The 26,154-nt window shown below is 35.5% G+C and overlaps 1 protein-coding gene across 3 annotated transcripts in view; it reads right to left on the reverse strand.

Annotated features, from left to right (window-relative positions):
- Positions 1-26,154, reverse strand: part of MED13 (mediator complex subunit 13) — a 107,875-nt gene extending 81,721 nt beyond the window's left edge. Inside the window, exons 1-3 of one of the 3 annotated variants that reach the window (XR_006196688.1) lie at positions 25,990-26,154; positions 23,975-24,209; positions 15,107-15,275 (exon numbers count right to left, since the gene is read on the reverse strand). Coding sequence is in view for 2 of the 3 variants with exons in the window: in XM_042917005.1 (XP_042772939.1) it covers positions 15,107-15,275; positions 23,975-24,209; positions 25,990-26,055 (470 nt within the window). In the remaining variant the exon portion in view is untranslated. Of the gene's footprint in view, positions 1-15,106; positions 15,276-21,563; positions 21,676-23,974; positions 24,210-25,989 lie in introns of those variants that run through there. The other 2 variants (XM_042917005.1, XM_042917006.1) reach the window with 2 other exon arrangements.

Below are 26,154 nucleotides of genomic sequence, written 5' to 3' on the forward strand. Positions count from 1 at the left end.
TGAGAAATCACTGAATTATACTCTTGAAACAAATATTACACTACATGTTAACTAACTAGAATTTAAATAAAAACTTGAAAAAGAAAAAAGACAAGATCCTGCTTTCAATTCTCTTAGAAGTAGTATTACTGGATCATATAGTTCTATTCTTAATTTTTTGAGGAACCTCCATAAGGTTTTCCAGAGCAGTTGTAGCATTTTACAATCCCACCAAGAGTGCACCAAGGGTTCCTATTTCTCTACCCTCACTAACCTTTGTGATTTTTTTTTTTAATAGTAGCCATCCTAGCAGATGTGAGGTGGTATCTCATTGTGGTTTTGACTTGCATTTCTCGAATTTGTAATGTTGACCATCTTTTTTTTTTTTTTTTCAATATGCTTATTGACCCTCTGTATATCTTCAAAATGTCTTTTCAAGCCTTTTGCCCATTTTTAAATTGGGTTACTTGACTTTTTGTTGTTGAGTTGTAGTTCTTCATACATGCTGGATATTAATGCCTTAACGGATATATGATTTGCAAACATTTTCTCCCAATCCATAAATTGCCTTTTCACTGATTATGTCCACTGATGCACAAAGGTATTTAAGTTTGATATATTTCAGTTGTCTATGTTTGCTTTTGCTGCCTATGCTTTTGATGTCATAACCAGGAAATCATTAGCAAATCTGAAGTCATAAAGCTTTCTCCCTATTTTCTTCTACAAGTTTTATTGTTTTAGGTCTTATTTAGATTTTTAATCCATTTTGAGTTCATTTTTGTATGTAATGTAAGATAAAGGCCAACTTAATTCTTTTACCTGTGGATACTAAGTTGTCTCACTGCTCTTTTCCCCAGAGTGGTACTGCCACCCTTGCAAAGATCATTTGAATACATACATACAAGCTTATTTCTGGACTTTCTATTCCATTGATTTACATGTCTGTATGCTAGGACCACACTGGGTTTTTTTTTGTTTTAAAATTTGTTAATGTTTATTTATTTTTGAGCATGAGCCAGGGAGGAGCAGAGAGAGAGGGAAACACAGAATCCAAAGCAGGCTCCAGGCTGTCAGCACAGAGCTCGACACAGATCTCGAATCCACAAACTGAGATCATGACCTGAGATGAAGTCAGATGCTTAACCGACTGAGCCACCCAGGCGTCCCAATACCACACTGTTTTGATTACTATATAGCTTTGTAATAGGTTTTGCTCACCCTTTTTTTGTTTTTAAAGATTTTATTTTTAAGTAATCTTTAAACCCAAATGTGGGGCTCAACTCACAACCACGAGATCAAGAGTCGCGTGCCTCACCAACTAAGCCAGCCAGGGACTCCACTCACCCTCTTTTATCCAGGCTCTTTGGTGTGACATTGTAGTTCCTCCCATTAGAGGTGAAATATACCTCCCCAACCTGACTCAGGCTTGCTTTGTACTTGCTTTGGCAAGCAGAAGCTTAAAACATGCATATGCAGTCTGGATTGCCCTCCAGTGCTTCTTTCATTCCCATGAGAATTATATAAAATATACCTCTACCCAACCTGCAGTTCACAGTGTGGACTAGATTGGCTAACCCCTAGCTGACAAGCAGGCACGTTACTGAAAACACAGAACTGCTGTTACACCTCCATGTTTTGGGGGTGGTTTGTTACACAGCAATGGCCAATACAGAAATTGGAACCAAAAGTGAGGTGCTACCATGACAGAAATCTAAATATGTGGCACTAACTTTAGGATGAGATTAGCAAGGAACACGACACTGAAAACTGATGAAGAAATTATTTTAGGGGGCTGGGAAAATGATGACCCATGTTATGTAATGGAGAAATACATCATAGAACTGTTGCCTGAAATAATCTAGAAGACAGAAAATATACCTAATGAATTTAAAGAGTTGGGAGAACACATCAAGTCAAAATGTAATTTGATTGTTACTAGCTATACTTCATAAGGTACTAAAAGACAGAGATAAGCTCAGGAAAAAACCTGATGGTTTGCAAGCATAATTTATAAAGATACAGACAACCCAGAAACTGTAGGCTAGAAAATAATACTATTCATCAACAAAGTGATGGTGTGGCCTATATATAACACTGCTTCAAAGAAAACACAAGATCAAGAGTGTGATTCTAATACCCTTTGTTAAAAATACATGATTCTTGATACCAGTTGAAACATTAAGATTTTTAAATATCACTCCTAGGCCTCAATACATTTTTCTCAAAGAAGGTATCTAAAGTAAACAAGTATTTATGCAATATTTTGTTACTATATGTGGGAATACATAGATAGCTATATTTGTACTTTTCTTTCTTTGTCCTCTTTCCTGACACAGTTCTTCTATAATTGTTAAGGCTGAGTAATAGGGCATATAAATATAATTTCTAAACAGCATTTTTGTCTTAGCCAACCATTAATGTTTAATTTCTGAGAGAGATTGGCTCATTTTAAAACAGGCAGATAATTTTCAAAGCATTTCTCTCTCTAAACAATAAAAAAAGGACAAAATGCTAAAAAAAAAAAAAAACTTAAGAAAATTCATATTCAACTGGTTAGAATGACTACATATATATTTTTTTACCATTACAAGGTTTTTTGTTTTTTGGTTTTTTAAATTTTTTAAATTATTTAATTTAAGATAAAAATAAATATTTTTGAGAGAAGGGGTGGGGGGTGTAGAGAGAGAGGGAGACAGAATCCAAAGCAGACTCCAGGCTCTGAGCTGTCAGCATAGAGCCCAACGTGGGGCTTGAACCCACGAACCATGAGATCATGACCTGAGCCGAAGTCAGACGCTTAACTGACAGAGCCACCCAGGCGGCCCATTTTTGGTTTTTTTTTTTTTTTTTTTTACGGGATTTTTCAGGAAACTTTAGAAGACAAATATTTCTCAATAAATGAGACAAAATTTAAGAGTTTACTGGGGAATTACTAAGAATACTTACATCAAAAAAAATATTAAGTGACTCTAGCAAGAATGATTACACAAAGAAATTGTAATTTGGTTAGTTTTAAAGATCAATTAAGTATTTTACAAAAATGATTATGAATGCTATGTGCTTATTCAGTAACTGAATAGTAAATTTTAAAATCTGACTTGCAAATACTTTCAAGAACATTTGCAAGTGTAAGCAACAACCTAAAACAGTCTCATGTTCTTTATCTTTAAAAGACTAAGAGGATAGGAAACTTGAATTTTATATCCTACTCCCTGTTTTTAATCAGTGAAGTATAGGGCACCTGGGTGGCTCCGTGGGTTGAGCATCTGATATTGGCTTAGGTCATGATCTCACAGTTAGTGAATCTGAGCCCCCCATATCAGGCTTGCTGCTGTCAGCACACTTCGGATCCTCTTCCCCTTCTCTCTCTGCCCCGGCCCTGCTCACGCTCTCTCTCTCTCTCCCAAAATATATAAATATAAAAAAAATTTAGGGAAAAAAAAATCAGTGAAATATAGTTCTTAAAAATACAGTTTGACTATGTTTCATTTCGTATGTAAATGTTAAATGAGAATAAAAAAGGAAACTCAAAATTGATTTTGTCATGACATAAAAAGCAAATAACATGCCTCAAGTTTTTCCTAAAAAGATTACTATAATCTGGAAAATGTTTTTTAAAAAGTACACTACTTATATTCTATTAAATATTATTTAGGAAAATAAACAATCTGGTATATACAAACACCATGGTCTGTAAAATGAAGGTCCAATATAGGCTTTCCATTATGTACAATGAGTACTTAACCCTCATAACTCTTAATTCACAAAAACTTGGCTGATGTAAAAAAATTTGTCTCCAAAGGGTTTTGTAAAAACCCAACATTCCAACACACAATCTCTCAGCTGCCACTATTTATCTGTTATTTTCCTACTTATCAGCAGCTCTCCATTCCAGATGCCTATGATTAAAGAAAAATATCACCTCCTATATTGCTAGCATATGTTCCTAATATAGCCTTATCTAATTCTAATATAAAATGATTTAAAATAAATCAAATTTGTGAATACAGGAGAAAAAACTAACCATTCTTAATATGGCATAAAATTTCTAAAATTCTAAAAATTTCTAAAATTAAAGACAATATTCTAGTCAGAAAATATTATAGGACAAAAAAATGTTACATAATACTGCCATATTAAATTCAGAATGGCTCTTATTTCAAGGAGAAGATATTATTTATAACATCACTTAAAACATCTTTGGCACTTAGCAAAATGGAGTTAAATATGTGTAACTACAATGAGAATCCATGGTGGGACACCTGGGTGGCTCAGCTGGTTCAGCGTCCAACTCTTGTTATCAGCTGGGGTCACAATCCCAGGATCATGGGATTGAGCCTTGCCAGGCTTCGTGCTGAGCATGGAGACTGCTTGAGATTCTTTCTCTCTCTCTCTCTCTGCCCCTATCCCCCACTCACTCATGCACTTTCTCTCTAAAATTAAAAAAAAGAATCCAAGGTACTGCTAGCTACTATAGTTACTGCAGAGAATACCTTGTTCTCTAGGAGCTAATACTGTAATAGCCAAAACAAAAAGATGAGTGAAGCAAAAGTTTACAGATGAAACCTGAGCAAATAATCTGTTGTAGAATAGTAAACATTCCTCATTTAAGGACTGAAATTAAACAAAACATTATTTCTAAGACAAAATGAAAATATGCTTATAAACACCTATTCTAATAGTTTAATATGTACACTGTTTTAAGAGATGCCATATCTCATTTAGTTTTAGCACTTCTGTTAGGTAGGTACAGGAAGATGATATCCCATTTTGCTGATTGGGAATTTAAAGCACAAAGAAGTTAACAGGCTTGTCTTAAAATCATAAAACTAGTTAAAGAGAATGTTGACTTAACATCCTAGTCATCCTAATAGCCAATTTTAAGTGGACAAAGGACTTAAAACAGGACTTCTTATATCTCCAAAGAAGATATACAAACAGCCAGCAACCTCATGAAAAGATACTCAACATCACTCATCATTAAGGAAATACAAATCAGATCTTCAATATACCATTTCAACTCTAGGATGGCTATTATTAAATAAAATATTTTAGAAAAGAAGTGTTTGTGAGGATGTGGAAAAATTGGAATCCTCCTAGTGGGAATGTAAAATGGTGTAGCTGCTATGAAAAAGTATGGCAGTTCCTTTAAAAAGAAAAAAAAAAAATCAAACACAGAATTACTATATGATCCAACAATTCCACTTCTAGGTATATTCCTAAAAGAACTAAAAGCAGGGACTTGAACAGATATTCGCACACCAATATTCATAGCAGCATTATTCACAACACACAAAAAGTGGAAAAAACCAATCATCCACTATCAGATGAATGGATAAACAACATGTGGAATAAAAATACAATGGAATATTCAGGCTTAAAAAGAAATGAAATTGTGGTGCATAGTACAAGGATCAGAACCTGAGGACATTAAGCTAAGTGAAATAAGGCAGACACAAAAGGACAAATACTATATAATTCCACTTATATAACATAACTAAAACAGCCAAATTTATAGCGACACAAAGTAGAACAGTGGTTACCAGCGGCTAGGAGGAGGGGACTATATAAGGAGGAGTTATTAAAGGGCAGATTTTCAATTTGGGATGATGAAAAGGTTCTGTAGATAGTGGTGATGGTTGCACAACAACACGAATATACTTGATGCCACTGAACTGTACACTGAAAAATGGTTAAAATGGTAAATTTGTTGTGTCTATTTTACCACAATAATAAAAAAACAAACCAGTTCCCCCAATTCCTATATTTTTATTCCATTAATCCAATAATTTCCAAACCTGTCTTTTATTACAATCAACCTGCATAGCTTTTAAAAATTTCAAAGCCCAGGCCATACTCCCAGGTTAAAACATGGACACATCACTATTGTTTTAATCTTTCAAGGTTATTCCACATCAAGTTTGGCTACTGCATTAATCTATATTTCTGTAGCTCTCATGGTACCATTTTTAATTTCTTAAATTTATAACTTCAACATTAGGTATTCTGAACATATCTCCATGAACAAGAGAGCTTTATTAAAATCTAAAAGATAACATTTCATCTGTGAATTTTGAATATACTTCTGCTCACTTATTAAACACATTACTTACACTACAGTGTAAGGAATACTTAGAAAGCAATGATATTCTGGTTTACATCTTCAGATGCTCTGCAAGTACTCTTTATATGCTTATATTTCTCCAATATAAAAAATTTGTCAGGGGGCGCCTGGGTGGTTCAGTTGGTTAAGTGTCCAACTCTTAATTTCAGCTCAGGACATGATCTCACAGTATGTCAGTTCAAGCCCTGCATCTGGCTCTGTGCTGACAGTGAGGAGCCTGCTTGGTATTCTCCTTCTCTCCCTCTCTCTGCCCCACCCCTGTTCACAGTCTGTCTCTCAAAATAAATAAATAAATAAACTTAGAGAGAGAAAAGAAATTTGTAAGTATTCTTTTACTACTTCCTATCACTTTAAAAAGATGTAGATACAGAAGAAACAGTGGTCTACAGGGTCCACAATCTGTCCTATCTCTCATACCCTATAATCTAGCTCCAATACCAGCAAGATGTATGACCCTGGATAAGGGACTTAACCTCTCTGTGCTTCAGGTTTAGCAACTGTAAAACTGAAGTAATAACAGAGTTGTTTTAAGAATTGAGTTAATACACATTAAGTCCTTATTCTGAACACAGCCTGGACAGTTCTGCTTGAGCAAAGGTTTCTCACTACCCTCCTCCCCTTCAGAGAGAAAAAACAAACAAACAAAAAAACCTTCCCTATTATCATTCATATCTAAAGCCAATGGTTCAAAAGGACAGATTATAGGAGTCTATGGTAAAAACCATGTAAGAAATGATAGTAAGAAAAGCTCAAATGAGAGGAAAAAAGGAAGAAGTCTTCCTTAGCACTTAATTTTTCTCATAAATGTTTCTGGAAAGCATGAGAATGTAGAAAACTGACCATGTAAATCCTAATGACTGAAGCATTAGAGAAATTTCATGGGTCATAAGTACTATTATATCATCACTTAAGATTTCAGAAAATAGGACACATAATAATCTTGAAGAGACATTAATGACAGACCAACACAGGCTGCAGAGAGGGAAAAAAAAAAAAGACAGCAACTATGTCCAACTGGGCAAATAGTAGGTACTTTGAGATAGGTGAAGGTTTCCCCTATCTTTGAGAGTCTCAAAATTTAACATACAATTCCAAGAGGGTTCAGAAAACCAGATAAAAAATATCTTTTACCAATAAACACTATACCAAGCTCAGCTGGACTTAAAGTCCTGGAACTATATTGCTAATGCAACAGCTAATATATACACGTGACTACTGAGCACTTAAAATGTGCCCAGTCCAAACTGAGATGTACTCTAATTACTGAATACACATTAAACTTCAAAAACTTATTTAAGAAAAGTAAAATATCTCAATATTCTTTGCATAATTAATTACATGCTAAAATGATATTCTGGATCTACTGAGTTAAATATATTAAAATTGATTTCACCTGGTTTTTTGTTTTACCTTTTTCAATGTATCTACTAGAAGATTTAAAATTACATTTGTAACTCACAAAATTTCCATTGGACACTATTACCTTAGAATGCAGGAAGAAAGAAAAGGAATCTTTAGAAAAAATAATAGTGATAGCTCTTATCTTACCTAAAAGTTCAAGTTTTCAGAGGTATTGAGGAATCCAACCAAAGGACATCCTAAAGCTATATAAAATGGCTGCTAATGTATCTCCAAATGAAATTTAAATCTTGTGTTTATATTTATTAAAATATTAAAGTCACTGTGTAGAAACCACAGGTGTAGTAAAGATAAACAGTTTTATGGGTGAAATTTAAAGTATATTCCTTCATGTATCGCCTTAATAACAAAATCTTGACCAACTAATTCAGGAAAGCTCCTGAAGTATTATTTTAATTATAACTGTAAAGGCTCTGGTACAAACAACACCATCCAAAAGAACTTTCTGTTATGATGGAAATACTCTATTATCTACATCACCCAATACAATAGCCACCAGTCACAGGAGCACTTGAAATATGGTTAGTGAAATTGAGAAACTGAATTCCAACTTTATTTCAATTAACTGAAATTTAAATAGCCACCAGTGGCTAGTGGCCACTATCTTGAATAGCACGGTTCTAAAATTTCTTTAAAAGAAAAAAAATAGGGATATTTCCTTATTTTGCCCTAATATTCTAGTTACAATTAACTCTGTACAAATACTCAGGGATGTACTCCTCTCCATCCTGTGAACTTTGCCTGCTTCACGCCATAAGACGAAAATCTCTGTGAACCAGGCTCTCTTTGCTAATACTTAACCGTAACGGCTTAGAACATACAGAACAGACATTTGATCCCATCTCCTTTATGTTCTATCCAGAAAAGATTTATTTTACTTATATATACATGTAACTATACACATACATATATCTTATATATGTGTATATACATATTTCCTATACTGCCTTTAAAATTGAAGTTAAAGGTATCTTACACAGTAAAAATCTCAAAGCAGATTTACCAAATATATTTTTGCATAGAAATTAATTATACGGCTACATTTGTAGTTGAGGGAACATAGTAAAATTAAGGTATATATTCAGTGTTCCCTATTAACTTCTCTCCTATACTATCTCAACTGCCATTTAGCAGACTCCTATGTAAATACATACTGTAAGATACTGGACTAGCAGTCTTTTTATTAAGTTTATTTTGAGTGAGAGAGAGAGCGAGAGAGAGAGAGAGCGAGAGAGAGAGAGAGAGCGCATGTGCAAGTGGAGGAAGAGCAGACAGAGAATCCCAAGCAGGCTCCACACACTCAGCATGAATCCCAAGGCAGGGCTCAAACTTATAGGGCTTGAACTCATGAATCGTGAGATCATGACCTGAGCAGAAATCGAGTCAGACACAACCGACTAAGCCACTCAGGTGCTCCTGGACTAGCAGTCTTAAAAAAAAATCCTTACTAATAACTTTCTACTCTGTGTACATTCCTACAAGCATTTAAAACTCTTACTAGGGGCACCTGTAATGCTAGTAAGTCACTGGTACTTACTACATCCATTTATCTGTGCTTTTACTAGCAAACATAGCGACTGTCATCTGATAGAGCCCCTTACACTGTAGGAAAATACCTAAACTGTTAAGACAAAACACTGATCATTCTTTTAACAATACCTGAAGATGGCAGATTTAAAAGTAATTCTTTTCAATTTTTCTGTGTTAATTATCCTTATAGCTTCTTAAATTTCTGTGGTTAATTACCCATATAGTTGAGGGGTTCTTTACAGCTAACCTAGCTATACCACTAGATTTAATTCCATTTCCTGAGTCCCTGAAGACTATTACAGTTAATCAGACAATTAGCTATACTGAAGTCCAGATTATTAGATGAGAATCTATATTTAAGGGGCATAAAAGGAGGAAGAATGAAGAAGAGGTCAGTAATAGTATTTTCTCCTTTGTTCAAATCAAACCAGTTTCACAGTAACAATTTCCTTCCTTGACAATTGTGTTAATTCTTTTTAAGAAAGTGTATACAAGTTTAACAAAAAGTGAACTGATCAGTGAACAAAAATAGTATATATTATGCTTAATGGGTTAGCTTCATAATGGGCTAGAAGTGCACTAATTTATAATCTAATCTTTATCTACCTTCCCAATTATCATTCCATTGAATTCACTGGAAAAGTTAGTAGTCCCAAACCATAATTTAAAGCAACTGACAGACTTATATGCTAGGTTTTTCTACTTGCTTTTTCCTTTCCTTTTTTTTTTTTTTTTTAATGTTTATTTATTTTTGGGAGGGACAGAGAGCGCGCACATGTGCACAAGTAGGGGAGGGGCAGAGAGAGAAAGGGAGACACAGAATACAAAGCAGGCAACAGGCTCCAAGCTGGCAGCATGGAGCCTGACACGGGGCTTCAACTCATGAAGCGTGAGATCATGACCTGAGCCAAAGTCAGATATTCAACCAACTGAGACACCCAGGTACCCCTCTACTTGCTTTTCTAAAGGGAGGGGAGATGTCAGGTAAGCTCCTATGAAAAAAGATTTGAGGAACAGCATTTATTCTTCCTGGATAAAATCAGTTTTGTACCACAACTATCCTTCAAGAGTAATTCAAAAGAGCATATACTATTTCTGATACCACCCCACTAATAAAACACAATTTGAATTTAGTCCCCCTTCTAAATGGGTCAGCCTCCTGGGGCACCTGGGTGGCTCAGTCAGTTGAGTGTCAGACTTCAGCTCAGGTCATGATCTCATGGTTCATGGGGTCAAGCCCTGCGTCATGCTCACTGCTGTCAGCACAGAGCTCACTTTGGATCCTCTGGTCCCCCACGCTGCCCCTCCGCCACTCATGCTCTCTCTCAAAAATAAATAAACTTAAAAATAAATAAATGGGTCAGCCCACAGAAAAACACTAGTGCTCAATTACAGAATTAAATAACAAGTAGAATCTACTAGATTCATGGAAATCTCCAATATGAAAAGTTGTATCTTCTATTAATAATAGCCCATTAAGAGAACTTCTTGCATGAAGAGAAATAAAGATACTTCCAGTATCTAACATGGCTCATCGAACACATTCATTTACTTCTACTTCTTTGTGAAGCAAAAATAGATAGTAAAAGGCAGGAGAAGCACAAAGAGAATGGTGGAAGTAAAGGCAACAGACAAAACATGATCACAAAATTTGGGGAGCTAGCAAGCAAAAGCAAAAATAGTAACTAACTTAGTAAATAAGGGCTAACGGGAAGATACCAAGGTAAAAAATGAATTAAACCCACAGAATCCTGAATCCCAGAGAGGTACAAAAGTTGAAGACACTGGTAGATCTTTGAAGGTGGATGCATGGTGTAACTAAAAAGAGAAAGAATGAAAGTTCAAATGATAAGTCAGACTCCTAGACTTACTTCTCCATCCTGTAGACAGGATCTTTACATCTTTCCAGATCAGTGGAAAACTTACAAGTTCACTATGAATTGGATGAAACAGAGCGACTCTGCACTTAAAGATACTAGATACAGCTGAAATGATGTATTTAAAAGAGAAATTAAGTGAAAATCTAAATACCATACAAGTATAGTATTTCCCCAATATAAATGTACAACTACAGCCCCCTTTCCCCAGTAGACTCCCTAAACATCGGCAGCCAAGCTTATACTCTCTAGTTAGGATACTAAAGGACTCCTCCGGGAAAGCAATTAGCTTAAAGTAATGGGGGTGGGGAGGGACACATACAGATAGACAGGCAGCAGGCACCCAATAAAATGAACAGGTCCCCGACAAGTCACCCTACTAAAGCCTGCAATTTCATAGCTACTCACATACAAACAGAATTTCCAATCAGTATTTTAGTGCCCAGAAGTCTCAAGAGTAGAAAAGGAGGTAATTTAGATATTCAGGATCCCAAAATATTACTTCTCATGTACTCCCTTCTTAGGAAACTACTGGTAGATAGGCACTACCAAAATAGTTAAGACAAAAAAAGCAAACATGAGATCTAGGAAATAAGGGAAAGGGAATTCCCATGATGAATGCTGTGAAACGAGCCTATAGAACAACCAGTCCAAATTAGAACTGAAAAATGAAGGGCTCAAACATATATTTTTTTAAAATATTTATCCTAGGAGAGAGAAAGAGAGAGAGAAAGAAAGAACGTGAAGGCACATGGGGGAGGGGGCAGAAAGAGAGGGAGAGTGGCGCCTGGGTGGCTCAGTCGGTTGAGCGTCCGACTTCAGCTCGGGTCATGATCTCACAGTCTGTGAGTTCGAGCCCCGCGTCGGGCTCTGTACTGACAGCTCAGAGCCCGGGGCCTGTTTCAGATTCTGTGTCTCCCTCTCTCTCTGACTCTCCCCCGTTCATGTTCTGTCTCTCTCTGTCTCAAAAATAAATAAACATTAAAAAAAAAAAATTAAAAAAAAAAAAAAGAAAGAAAGAGAGGGAGAGAGAGAATCCCTAGCAGGCTCCATGCTGTCAGCACAGAGCCCAATGTGGGGCCCAAACCCATGAACTGTGAGATTATAGCCTTAGCTGAAATCTAGAGCTGGATGCTTAACCAACTGAGCCATCCAGGTGCCCCACAAATAAAGATATTAAGTAACAAGAGAAGGGAGCCTGGGTGGCTCAGTTGGTTGAGTGTCCAATTCTTGGATTTTGGCTCAGGTCATGATCCCAGGGTCATGGACTGAGCCCTGTGTCAGGCTCCGCACTGTGTGGAATCTGCTTAAAATTCTCTCTCTCTCTCTCTCTCTCTCTCTCTCTCTTCCTCTCTCCCCCCCCGCCCCCCTTCTCCCTGGCTCATGCTCTCTAAAAATAAATCTTAAAAAACAAAACAAACAAACAAAAACACACAGAGGGCCACCTGAGTGGCACAAGTTGTTTAAGTGTCCTGATTTTTGGTTTCGGCTTCAGGTCATGATCTCAGAGTCTGGGAGTTTAAGCCCTGTGCCAGGCTCTGCACTGATGGTGCTTGGGATCCTCTCTTCCTTTTTCTGTCTGTCTCTCCTGAGTGCACTCTCACACACTCTCTATTCTCTCAAAAATAAATTAAAAAGAGAGAGAAAGAAAAAAGAAACTAACAGATTACACAAACTACTTAAAGGAAGGGAGGGAAGATTTGTGCTTCTGGTAAATAGTCTGGGAGTGAATCACCAATCAGTACATAGATCAAAGGTCAGAAAACTAACAGAAAAGAGCTAGAGGATAAACATTTTAGGCTAAATATTTTAGGCTTTGTGGGTCATCTATCTCTATTCGGCTGTGCTGTAGCGTGCAGGCAGGCATAAAATAATCCATAAATGAGTGAACATGGCTATGTTAAAATCAAATTTTACTTACAAAAACAGGTGGCAGGCTATATTTACCCTGTGGAGTAGTAGTTTACCAATCCCTGACATAGATAATTAAGTGAAAAAAGAAATAATCATGAACACAGAGGAAAACAAAAAGATACAGAGTAAATGGAATATAATCCTAATATACTATATGGCTTGGCTATAAATAGTATTTATATAATCATAGTAAATATTTTTTATGAACTCTTATAATCTTATTGGCAAGATAAGAAAGAAACAAAGGGAAAAGAACGCATACAAGTATATCAATGTCCAAGTGGTTGGGATGGAGGAAGAGTATAAAGTAACTAAACCATCAATACAAAGTCAATAGATTAATCCTGAATAACTGAAAACTCAAGAGTAAGCATGTTACTTGCTTTAAAATTTATAATAGGTAAATTAAAAGAAAGTTAAAAGGATTAAAAGGGAATGCGTATAAGGAGCACATCTAGGAGTTGGGGCTCAGGATCACAGCTTTTCATCATTTTAGATCTTAGTAATCTGCTTGACTTCTTAAAACTGTATTATGTATTTGGTGAACATTGCTAATTACCAACCTGTATTTCCCCTTCTTCTAATTGCCTACCTAATGTCTATTCTCTCTTTCTTCTTCTAATCAGAAACCTTATTTTGTTCAGAGTAGCAATGCTTCCACATAAAAATATTTGTTTCTCTCAGGATAGACAGTGATAAGTCAGCTAAAGTCTCTAAGAAGGAACCTATTTTCTAATTCAAGGGTCACCCCGTCTAAATTCTTCCCTTCCTCTTCCTGCCTGAATTCACTGTGAGTGAAATCCAAAGCAACAACACCCACTGGGACCAGGTGGATGAAAGCCAAAGACTAAAGACGACATGGAAGAAAAGTCCAGGAAACCTGAGTCCTTGAAGACATTACTGAACCAATGCACTAGTATTGAACTATATACCCCCAGATTCCTTGCAATTGAGAAAAATCAATTCCTACATAAGGCAAGTGGTTAAGTCTTCTGTCTTTTGCAACTGAATTCATTCCCAACCTGTACAATTAATTTTCTTGTTGATAATAAAGGTTTATGTTCATTTCCAAAGAGGGAAAAAATAAAAGAGCCTTGATTTGTCCAGGTTTATCTACTCATCCATTCTAATAAAACTAAAAAGAGAAGTTTAAAAGAACATTAAAAAAAGATGTGCACATAAGACAGAAAAGATGGCCTCTCAGCAATGATACAACATAACCAAATGTTTACTTCATATCCTCACATCTTTCAGGGAAAACTAAAATATTTCCTTTTCCCTTCTCTCACATTCCATCTTACCACTGTTTTATCTCTCTTGAAGCCTCACTAATTTAACAACTGCTTGGGACCAAATCTTCTAACAGGCTGTGTCTCAAACCATTTAAATCACAGAGAACTGTAGCAACCTAAAGCTTTTAACTGCACAGGAAAAGATGGTATCTTAAAAGTCTTCTGTGCCTCTACCTACTCTACAAATTAGTGTCATAAATTTGCTTAATTCAAAGTTCAAGAAAATTACAAATACTCTAAGACTAAACAGGTCTTATATAGAAAAGCACAAATTTAGGGGCGCCTGGGTGGCGCAGTCGGTTAAGTGTCCGACTTCAGCCAGGTCACGATCTCGCGGTCCGTGAGTTCGAACCCCGCGTCAGGCTCTGGGCTGATGGCTCGGAGCCTGGAGACTGTTTCCGATTCTGTGTCTCCCTCTCTCTCTGCCCCTCCCCCGTTCATGCTCTGTCTCTCTCTGTCCCAAAAATAAATAAAAAACGTTGAAAAAAAAAAAATTTAAAGAAAAGCACAAATTTAAATTACTTTAAAGCAAAATGAGAAGTTTGGGAATGAAAAGAGCTAACTCAATCCAAAACATAACTACAGATCACTACAATTACAGATCACTATCTTTTACAAGTATTAATATTACTTAACAGAGTACTGTGAATATATTTGCACTAGTATAGTACTAAAATAAGCACTGTTCATTGCTTAAGCCTCTGCTTTCATCCTACCTTTTTTCTATCATCCCGAATAAAAATTTAGGCCACTATACTGAAACCACAGCCTATTCTCACTTCAAGAAAATTCTTAAAATGTGTAAAAGAAAGGGTGAAGTGGTTAAAGAAAATCACATACTTACAGCACTTTGCCAAAATTAACCTCATTCATCTGTCTGTAAGATAGCTTGTTTTACTCCACATTTTCTGTAAAGCTATAAAAATTAACAAACCTAAATGTTAAGTAGGAGTTTAAATAAGATAGCTTACCTTTTATTTATAGGTTTTTCATCTTTTTCATAAGGCTTTACAAACCACTTGCCAATGCGTACAAAGTTCCGGTTCATTAAACACCGTTCCAACAGATTGTGAACTGCTTTAAAAAGCAGAGTACGACATTCATAGGAAAGTCCATTCTCCCACACTCCATCTTCCTCTTCTACAAGAGAAATGAAAGAAACAAAAACTATATCTACTCAGAGCCAAGCAAAAAGTGTTACAATTTAAACTCTCAATTCGTAAACCCCACTACCACTTAGTACATTAAACCTACTGCACCTCAGAATATTGAGCTACCATCACTTCAATATATCTCTACACATTAAGATATCAGGTTTCAAAGTTACTCCATATGGAATAAAACGCCTAAGTGCCATATATTCTACTAAAGTACCTGAAAATTATTTTCCCACTGCATAAAAAAGCAATGATGTAATGCAAACATACTGATTTGATTTCTGTATCCATGAAAAGACCATTTGTATAAGCTTGTATTTATTAAAGACACTCTATACCTGAAGTGCCAATTTCTAAGCTGGCTTACTTGTTAGTTACCTTGTCCTAATTCCTCTATTCATTCAGCTTGCCAAAAAAATTAGCTAGTTAATAATTAACCCAAAACATTTTATGTCCATCAGCATTCTAATCCACGACTCAACTATAAAAATAAGTGATGAATAAAAAGGAAGCTTTTGGCACACAGCCTAACAAGCAACGTATTATTAGCCACCTTAGGTCTCATTTCAAACAAACGATTCCCATGATTACTATTCAGTATAGGATCCTCTACTGGGGGAAGAAATTTTAAAATATAAAAACCAAAATTTTAAATAGCACTTATGATATAGTTGTAACTACCCTCACTATTCATTAGTAAGCAGCAATTTTGCCAGCTCACCTATTAACCACTCCAAGTTAACTTATCAAAAAATATTAACATAGTTATTTCGAGAGAAGTCCAGATATAGATTAACAAAAATGTATTACTCTATCCTTTCATACCTTTAACAAAGCATCAAAAGAATACTGCTACAAACTGTACTTGAGCTCTTTAACTTATTTTGTTTCAAATATAATTTAGTATTATTTCATAGCCTATGTCTTTACAAACAATATACATGTGAATCTTCAATGTAAGTAAAAAAATACATAAAACCTTTCTTAATTCAACACTAAAAATGTCTACACTACACTCATAGAAAAATAATAAACTATGATGCTTTTGAATAAAAGCAGAAGCATGTGTTTAGAGGGACACATGGTTTACATTCATAACCTACACAACAAATGGGAGAATGAACATTAACTAAAAAGCATATAATGACAGTGGACTTTAACTGCACTAGAAATTTGTGCCACTACAAAGTTAATGTTCTTTAAAGTGTTTTTAAAGTGTTTTAAATTAGTCAAGTCTTTTAAGTCAATTAATTATTTTTCCAAAAAGGTAAGCTTTAAAAAAAATCAGGTAAGCTATAGAAAATGACAATACTTGAGAACTGGAATAATTTTAAATCATTAATATTAAGCATTAGTATTAAAGATAAAAGGCTTTCACATTCTATTATATTATAGACAACCATATATAGTTAGATCTATATAAATCGATCTATCTATCTATATATATGTATCCATTTAAAGCCAAAACTTCATGAGTTTCGCTTTATTAAAGAAAACAGTAAGCTAGGAGAAAAGAGAAGTGGCACACATGGACTTCAATTTAATTATTTAAGGGTCTAGATCACAAGTATATTTGTGAGTCGCTGAGAGAAAAAAATCTTAATGTGCTTTCAGGCTAATCAGATTCTATCATTTCAAAATTAAAGTCACATTAAAAGTTTTACCTCAAATTATGATTTATAATTACTTAAAATATGCATGTTTTTAATTCCAAGAAAGTTATCCTAGGAATATCTTCCAGTTCTTAACTTCTTTGTAATCTATTTAGTGTATTTTTATTGCCATTTACCTCAAAAATCCTTACCTTCCGAGAAGCACAATGGTTATAACATCTGTTCTATACAAGAAATCTTTACCAAAACCTTTTTAACTAGTTCTAAGTTCAAAAGCTACAAAAACCTAAGACACAGAATTACCATTACATATTAAAGTTGTACAGTTACTATAAACTTCAAATATCGGAAAATTATTCACTTAAAACTTGAGAATGAATTTGCCTTCTTCCCAAAAAGTAAATAAAAAAGTGTTTGGAATAGTAAAAGCCTACAATACAATAATTTATATACATTTTTCTTCTTTTTTTAGAGATACAGAGCAGGAGAGAGGGACAGCGGGAAAGAGACCAACCTAAGCAGGCTCCACACTCAATGCAGAGCCTGATGCAGGGCTTAATCCCAGGACACTGGGATTATGACCTCAGCTGAAATCAAGAGTTGGACACTCAACTGACTGAGCCACCCAGGCACCCCTACATACATTTTTTTTTTTTTTTTACATAAAATTCAGTTACACCTGAATTTAAATGATTTAAGAATACTAAATATAGTTTAGGAAATTAATCAGCATTAATTTTCAAGCATTTCTCTCTCATTGCTTTAAGTTTTATCTAGGGAAACTCAGGTGAACTTAATGCTTTTATCTCGAGAAACTCAAATGAACTTATCCTCATTTTACATCATACCCTCAAACTCCCACAATTTTCATTAACAGTAAATGGGATTTAGGCATAAAACCACCACCTGTTAGGGTTTTCTAAGCCAACAAACATCTTAAGTACATCCTCACCTATACATCAAGTAACTAAGCAACTATTACACTTAAGTAACATAATTTCATTTTTCACTGCTGAGGAAGTAAGTCCTAATAACTAACACTCAGTGAAAAGCCTAAAGATTTTTGTTGGTGTTTTTTTTTGGGGGGGGGGTGGGGGAATCACTTAAAAATAAGAGACTACTGAGCAAAGCTTCTAATATCCTGATGTTATAATAACCATAGCAAAAATACTTCTCTACATGTTGTATTCAGATATGAAAAGTGAAATGGTACAACCAACCCACCCAAGACAATGATATGCACCTCTTACACTAATTAAAACAAGTCCTTGAATTGCAACACAAGTACTACAATAGAGAAAGGAGGTAGAGGGGAACACATGGCAAATCTTTACCTAGTTCTTTTGAATTTTATCAACCATAGCCTAACAGAAAAAGTCTGCTTAATGTACTTAAATGTTTTTTCTCCTCTTGTATCTGTATCCCCAGAGAAAACAGGTTCAATTTTGTTTATAGTACTTTTCCATCAGAACTCTTAGCATTAGAATTCTTCATCATCGTTACTTGAAAAATTTTTACAAAGTATCTATTTGAAAAAAAAATACAAAAGTTCACATGCTAAATTTGATAACCATAAAATATTTTTTTTCCTGAGGATACAAGACTACAGCGATGATGATAAACTATCTGATAGGTCATTAAAATAATTCTGAGTGGTGGGGTGCCTGGCTGGCTCAGTCGGTAGACATACGACTCTTGATCTGGGGGTTGTGAATTCAAGCCCCTCATTGGATATAGACATTACTTAAAAATAAAATCTTTAAAAATAATAATTCTGAGTGGGGGAAAAAATGAAAAGAACAAATGAGCTGACACACCTAATACCTAATGTTCAACATTTTTCTCAAAACTGACATCTTTAAACATTTCAACAATAGACCAGTAAAAAAGGAATCTTTTCCTAAATAATTTTGACAAACTATTAAAACACAACATACACTAATGAATAATGAATGGGTCAAAATGATGGTAGAAAATACTACCTGAAAAAAAAATATCCTGAAAGAGTAAAGAGAAATGTTTTTATTTTTATTATTTTTTTTAATGTTTATTTTTGACAGAGAGAGAGAGAGAGAGAGAGAGAGAGAGACAGACAGAGCATGAGCGAGGGAGGGGCAGAGAGAGAGGTAGATACAGAATCCAAAGCAGGCTCCAGGCTCTGAGCTGTCAGCACAGAGCCCGACGCGGGGCTCGAACTCACAGACCACGAGATCATGACCAGAGCCAAAGTCGGACGCTCAACCGACTGAGCCAACCAGGCGCCCCAAAAAGAAATGTTTAAATGTCTAATTCAGCGTTTGTCTTGAATACTATAATTGCCCATTCACAGTCATTCATTCAACAAATATTACTGAGAGCCTTAAGCTGACAGCATCATTGATCTATGGCAAAACCTGAAAAGCTCTGGTTTAAATACCCTAATATATGTTGATGATTATCTTTGATATGAAGGTTTAAAAAAATATAGTTTCTTGCTCAAAATGGACAGTACACAGAAGAAACAGGACAAACAAAAGTGTCCTAAAAGACAAGTGAATAAAAAAGTTGGGTCACAAGTAAATTATGGAAGAAGACAAAAATGAATTAACTCTCTTCAGGGTAGCTAGAGAACAAAAGTTTTTAGTTTGGCTGCACTAGATTCCTATACTTCACTGCTGTTTATCTACTTGTTAATCCTGTTAAAGCTGCTACTCAAGGTTAAATTCCATTATAATTAATATCCTTCAATAAAAGAATCTAAAATTCTAAGACTAACGAATGGCCCATTTAGTTTGACAGTATTATGATGAAATTCTTGTATAATGAAAAGTATTTGGACACGTAGCTAAAATTCCATATATACACCACAGGAGCCAAAAAAAATAACAAGTATTTTTAGCCCTGACTTTGTTTTTTTAGTTCTCAAGGTATCAAGTTTTCTCAAAGTCTCATCACATTCTAGCTTACTATAATTTTTTTTTAAAAGATGTAAACCTTCAGGAGAGGTTTTGTTTTTATTCTTATTTAAGGGAAAGACTAAAAGCCAATAATGACAGCAATAAAATTCCAAAAAAGTGAAGGCATAAAACAAAAATACCCAGAAAAAATTCTTCTCCTTCAAGGACACACTAATGGTAATAAAACAATCTTGCTTTGATGCAAACTAATAGCACACTTAAAAGAACAAATCAGTCCTGCCCACTATAGATAGGACTTGTGACCAGAGAAATTAAGCTAAAATTTTCCCAGCACCAGTTTTATATTTCTATCACACAACCACTAAATGAGGTCTGCTACAAATGTTAAAGCAAAAAAAAAAAAAAGAAAAAGAAGAAATTTAAGGCTGTAATCAAGAGAGGAATTTTGTTCCCTAATCCTTCTTCTATCAAAACATACTGATATTGGGGCCCCTGGGTGGCTCAATCGGTTGAAGGTCTGACTTCAGCTCGGGTCATGGTCTCGCAGTCTGTGAGTTTGAGACCCGCATCAGGCTCTGTGCTGACAGCCTGGAGCCTGGAGCCTGGAGCCTGGAGCCTGGAGCCTGGAGCCTGGAGCCTGCTTCTGATTCTGTGTCTCCCTCTCTCTCTGCCCTTCCCCCACTCATTCTCTGTCTCTCTCTGTCAAAAATAAACATTAAAAAAAAAAAACACATACTGATATTGATTCAACTACCCATTCTCAGAGGAAAGAGCAAAAAGTTAAAAACAAAATTAAAAAAAAATAGTAGTAAGTAGAAGTTTTTGGCTTTGGGATTCAAAGAATATTCTGAACAAATGTCCTCCTGGAATGTTAGTTAGGCCAATACTAGTTAGCATAAACCCTAACCCAAAAATCATTAGGTCTTTGCAAATTACTAAACAGTATTGACTACTGCTACAAAACAAATAACTGAGGGTTTGAAGTATCAAATTAGATTTGGTTTGCTGTGACAGATTTTTACCAATTAGCAACATGACAGATTTCTACCAATTAGCTATAAGGTGAGTTTACATTCTATTTCTATACCTCATCTACACTTGAAAAGAAAGGAACCCAAACATAGGCTACAGACAAAATTTAAAATGCACTATAGAACCTGATCAGACTCTTCAGAACTATCAAGATTATCAAAACAAGAAAAGTCTGAGAAAATATCAGTCTAGAACAGCCTAAGGAAACGGGACAACTAAATGCAGTATCCTGGATGAGGCAGAGGGTAGAAAAAGAATTTCAAGTAAAAATAAAGGAAACCCAAATAATGTACAGACTTTAGTTAACACCACTGTATCACTATCAGTTCATTAGTTGTGAAAAATGTTAACAATACATAAGATACTCAAAATAAAAGCTAGGTGAGAATTATATAGGAACTTTCTATACTATCTTTGCAAATTTTATGTAAAACTTTTAAAATTGAGTTTATTTTTAAAAATACACTAAGGATGACATGAAAGAAAGGGGTTAAGCAAGGGCAATTCTGTACTTTTATAACTAAATATTTCAGTTAATAAGAAAAACAGAATTTTACTCTTTGCAAAATAGAATGCTTTCCCTCCTTTCCCCACCAAGAAGGGAAATATCACCATAATCACAAACATTTCAGTAACAAGATGTCATAGGTGCTGAACCAAACAGAAGGGCACTGCCTGTGCCTGCAAAAAGCAAGCTCAAACTAAATTAACCAGCTTTTTAGTTACCACCTGGGTCCTTCCGGTTCCCCTTTCCTCAGTGCTACACCTCCACTTGGAACTCAGGATTGCCTCCTGCAGCTGATGCCACCCCTACTGTCCAGCTGCTCTCTTCTCAGGGGAGCTTAAAAGAAGGGAATAGAGTGCCACAGATGGGAAGAAATGAAAAAGGGGTTAGCTAGACAGACAGAGGCAGACTAATTATCCCAAAAGGGAGGCAGACGGTGTCCCTGGAGCAAAGAAAAGGGCTAGACAAATATACTCCATCTGAAAAGACCTTATTATTCTTTAAGATATGTCTGATTTAAGTAACAACATTCTAAAGTAAATGACAAGGGGGCTGGGGGAGAAAGCTAAAACATTACATAAATACCAATGACTATACACACTACAGAACAGGCTTTGGAACGGTAATTACGATTATACATACTACTCCTAATATATTTTGCTTTACTATTTCAATTGCTTTCACTTTGACAAAATTTTTAAAGTTAATTACCATTCAGTGGCATTCAGCAAAATCTAACAACAATTAAAACCTAGTATGCCAAAATTATATTCATTTACATTCAAGATCAATATTTTAAAATACAGGTACTACCATTTTTTTTAGTTATGCAAAAAAGCAAAATTAAACTACAGAAGCAGTTTTTTAAACTGTAGCCCAGTTTTAGGAGAAAACATTTAGCATAACATGAAACTTAGGGGAGAAAAAAAATCCACACAGTATTTTCATTTAACTTTAATAGGCTTTACTTCTAAAACATTAGTCCTACTATGGTAAAACTGAATACCTCACACCTGTTAAAATTATCTTTGATTTCACAAAATGTATTACATGGAATCTGGGGGGGAAATGGTCTGTTCATATGCTCTGCCAATTTTATTAACACTAAAATCCCCAAGTCAGCATTATAGTTTATCAACAACTAGTTTTTATCTATAGTTTATAAACATCATTAAAAATAGTTCCCAAAATTTTTGTAAGGTGGTTTTTATGACCACTTAAAATAAAGATTAAAATAACTCCAGCATACCAAAGTCAATGGAAGAAAAAGGAAGCTGGCAAGCTTACCTTTTGACATAACAATTAAAAAGCAGCAGCATCTTGCTGATGCCAGGAAGAAATTTCATATCCTGATATATATGTATATATCATATATTTGTGCATGTACATATATATAAACACATCACTTTACATATTTACAACTACACTGCATACTTAGAACTAAGAACTAATCTCTCCAGCAGGGATCTTATTAGGAAAGCTGGAAAAGCTGGAAAGCATTTATCATAAAAGAACTGCAATCACTCTCAAAATAAGGATTAGCACTGAAGGGTTTGTTCATTAGAAGGTAAAGGCGACATTCAAAACAAATATAACACATACATTCCTACAGAAAAGTTAGTCTTACTAAGGGCTTATTTGAGACAGCCACCTGGATTATATTACATCACATCCAAAAATAAAATAGGTCTTACAGGTCAAATGGGCACTAATAGAAACTTCAGAGTACTCAATTTCAAATAAGAATGCTTTTTTTTAGTTATCTAAAAATCCTAAATTTACCTGTCAAGAAGCATTACCAAACATCTTGCTGAAGTGGTTGGTACCTTACATGCAAATAACTAATCATTTACATTCCTATCATCAAAGATTCAGTTAACATTGATTCTTACAGTCAAAGTAAGCAAAAGCATCAGCGATTACTGTAAGAGAGCTATAGTTTGTTTTTCTAAAGTAACATTTAGTCCTAAAAGTCACAAAAATAAGACAGAAGTAACCTTATTGATACATTTATAATAAAATTATTTCTGTGTAACTTTGATTATGACCCCATGTTCTTTCTATATAAGCTAAGTAAGTTGGCACTAGTCTCATCTTAATGATAGTCTTTGATGAAACAGTATCTAAAAGAATCACTTTCCAAAAATAACACAATTAACATATGCTTTCATTCGTTAATATAACAATAACTAAATATGTATCTGAAAAAACACGAGAAAGTTACAACATTTCTAGATACCCCTATAACTATCTGCATACTCATACAGTAGACAGCAATGGCAAAATTGACTCAAATAGTTAGTTACATATGCCTACAAATTACTGTTAGGAACTTTATGCTCCCCCATTCCATTTTTCTTAGGTAATGTAACATGTCTTCCCTGTGCCCTGTCTGTAAGAAGTTCACAAGGAAGCTGGGTGGTGAAAGAACAGTTATTCAAGGCTAAAGCCTACCACAGTATGGATAATTTAAGTAAAATAAAATAACCAGAGTGAAATAAGCTAAATTTTTATCTGGCTTCATGCCTAACAATGTTTCACACACAAAAACATCTCAATTTGTAATATAAATGATTTTTAGGAAAAGTATACAATGTTGCTGTATCATTACTTAGAAATGATAAGTTGCTTTCACCTGACAAGTCATGGTGAATAAGGTCAGCAAAATTGGGGTCTTCACCCCACCAAAATATCCACAATTCTCTTCTTCCAGGTCTCTGATCTCGCCGCCAAACACCGAGTACATCTGCCTTAAGGCAGCGACTAAAACTGCTCAAAATGGGGTCTTCCTCTGTCACCGGAAACAGAATAGGGGCAGAAGTTGGGCCTTGCCATACATATCTTTTCCATTTAATTCCCGTCAAGTCAGCCTAAAGAAAAGAAAGCGTGATTATTGCACATTCACTCAAAGTCAAAAGCACTCACTTTTAAAGTCCCTTCTTTAAGACATTATAATTTTTCAATATATACTTAAGATATTAAAGCAGATTGAAAAAAAAAAATGTTTGATAAGTGAACCAAAAATTTAAGGACCAGAAACAGTTAAAAAATTAACACTGACATATCACTGAATAGCAACAAATACTGTGTCCCAAAGAGAAATAAGTGTAATAATGTTAAATACAAACATGTACTTTAATACTGCACACTTAGTAAACATTTCCTAAGTTCTGTTCCAACTAGTCACACTTGTAACAGAAAATTAATTTTTAAAGACTCATCATTCCATGTTTATAGAAGTGATGTCTCTAATGAAAAGAAACGTGAACTATAACTGAAAAAATTTATTAGTTCTTCACATATCCCTTTTAGGAAAAGTGAAATAGGTGCTCACAAAGAACTGTCAAGATTTGTAGTAGTCTATTTTCAAAGAACCTGATACTAAAAGTACCAAAAATAGACGGAGCCAGAAATGTAAAACCTGCTGTTATGTCTTAACATCTGAAGATGATGCTGATTAATGGACATTGTACAAGAAAACATTTTATAAGAGAAGGGCGCTAAAAATCCCTATTTGGCACAGTGAAAGAAATTCGACAGAGGAAATTCCGTAATTCTTTACTGCGCTTAAAGGTGTAAAGCCTAAAGTGCCAAAAATGAAACTGCTGATACATGACTGGCAGTTTACACTTGCCAACTAGTTGTGCTCCGCCCACTCAGTTCACTTACCTATCAGATTCTCTCTTAATATTTCTCATAGCACAGAAAATATAAAAAAAGTCACTGAAACTTTAAATCATGGATGAAGCTAAGCTACTGCCCAACTGAGGACTAAATATTTGCAACAGTTGGCACTTTTCAAAGTCTTAATAGTTGGATGTTCCCAGAACTGGGCCAACCTATACAATTGTCATTCTTGCATCCAACTTCCCTAGACTTTTCAATAAAACGAGGAGCAACCTGCTCAAAGCATTCTAAAAATACAAGCAAAACAAATAAAAAAAAAAAAATTAGTGCAAAATCATGACACCTCCATTAGTCCGTTTCACTCTCACACAAACATAATGTAATAAAAGCAAGATGGCTAGAAATTGTCAAAACGGTAAACTGTTTTCAAAGTTTAAAGAGAAAACATATGAAATAGTATCTACTGGTTTTTATACAGAGATATGAACTCATCGGAGGAAAAAACTAATCTGCTAGTTTGACTCATTAGAAGAACGTAAAACGAAAAGAGATTTTTAGTATCTAAGTTCCGGGGTACTGTTTATTGGGGGAAACCAAACTACCGGACTGAGGCATAAAGGCACCGGGAGAATGGGCAATGTGCAAAGTGTGAAGAAAGATACACGGTCAATAAGGTGAAAAGCAATAGTTAAGAAACACAGAGGGAAATGTGAGTGTCCAGCCAGATAAGGAGCACAAGTTGAAGGCAGGACTACGGTGAGAAAGAGTCAGAAACAAGGAAGGAAAAAAAAAAAAAAAGCCAGCACTCCTACACCAGAGCCCAGGATGGTGGGTGAGCGAACGCGTTTCCCGGGGTTGGTGCGGAGCTGGGCCGCCACGCCGGCTCTGGCTGGGCCTAGCCTAGGGACTCGGGCATCTGGATCAGACCCGGACCCCCTCCCCCACGGCCCAAGGGCGCACCTCGCCGCCCCCTCCCCCACCGCCCCGTTCGCCGGGGCCTCTGCCCGCGGCCCGGGCACTTACCAGGCAGAAGAGGTTACAGTGACAATCTTCCAGGCTGGCCCCGTTCGGCACGAAGGAGGAACTCATCGTCCCTCACAGCAGCCGCCGCCGGCGCCACAACCCACCATCCGCCATTACCGCCGCCTCCGACCAGAGAGAGAAACACAGACACCGGGGAGGGCGGGG

This window comes from Panthera leo, chromosome E1 (assembly GCF_018350215.1).
Source record: "Panthera leo isolate Ple1 chromosome E1, P.leo_Ple1_pat1.1, whole genome shotgun sequence".
NCBI lineage: Eukaryota > Metazoa > Chordata > Mammalia > Carnivora > Felidae > Panthera > Panthera leo.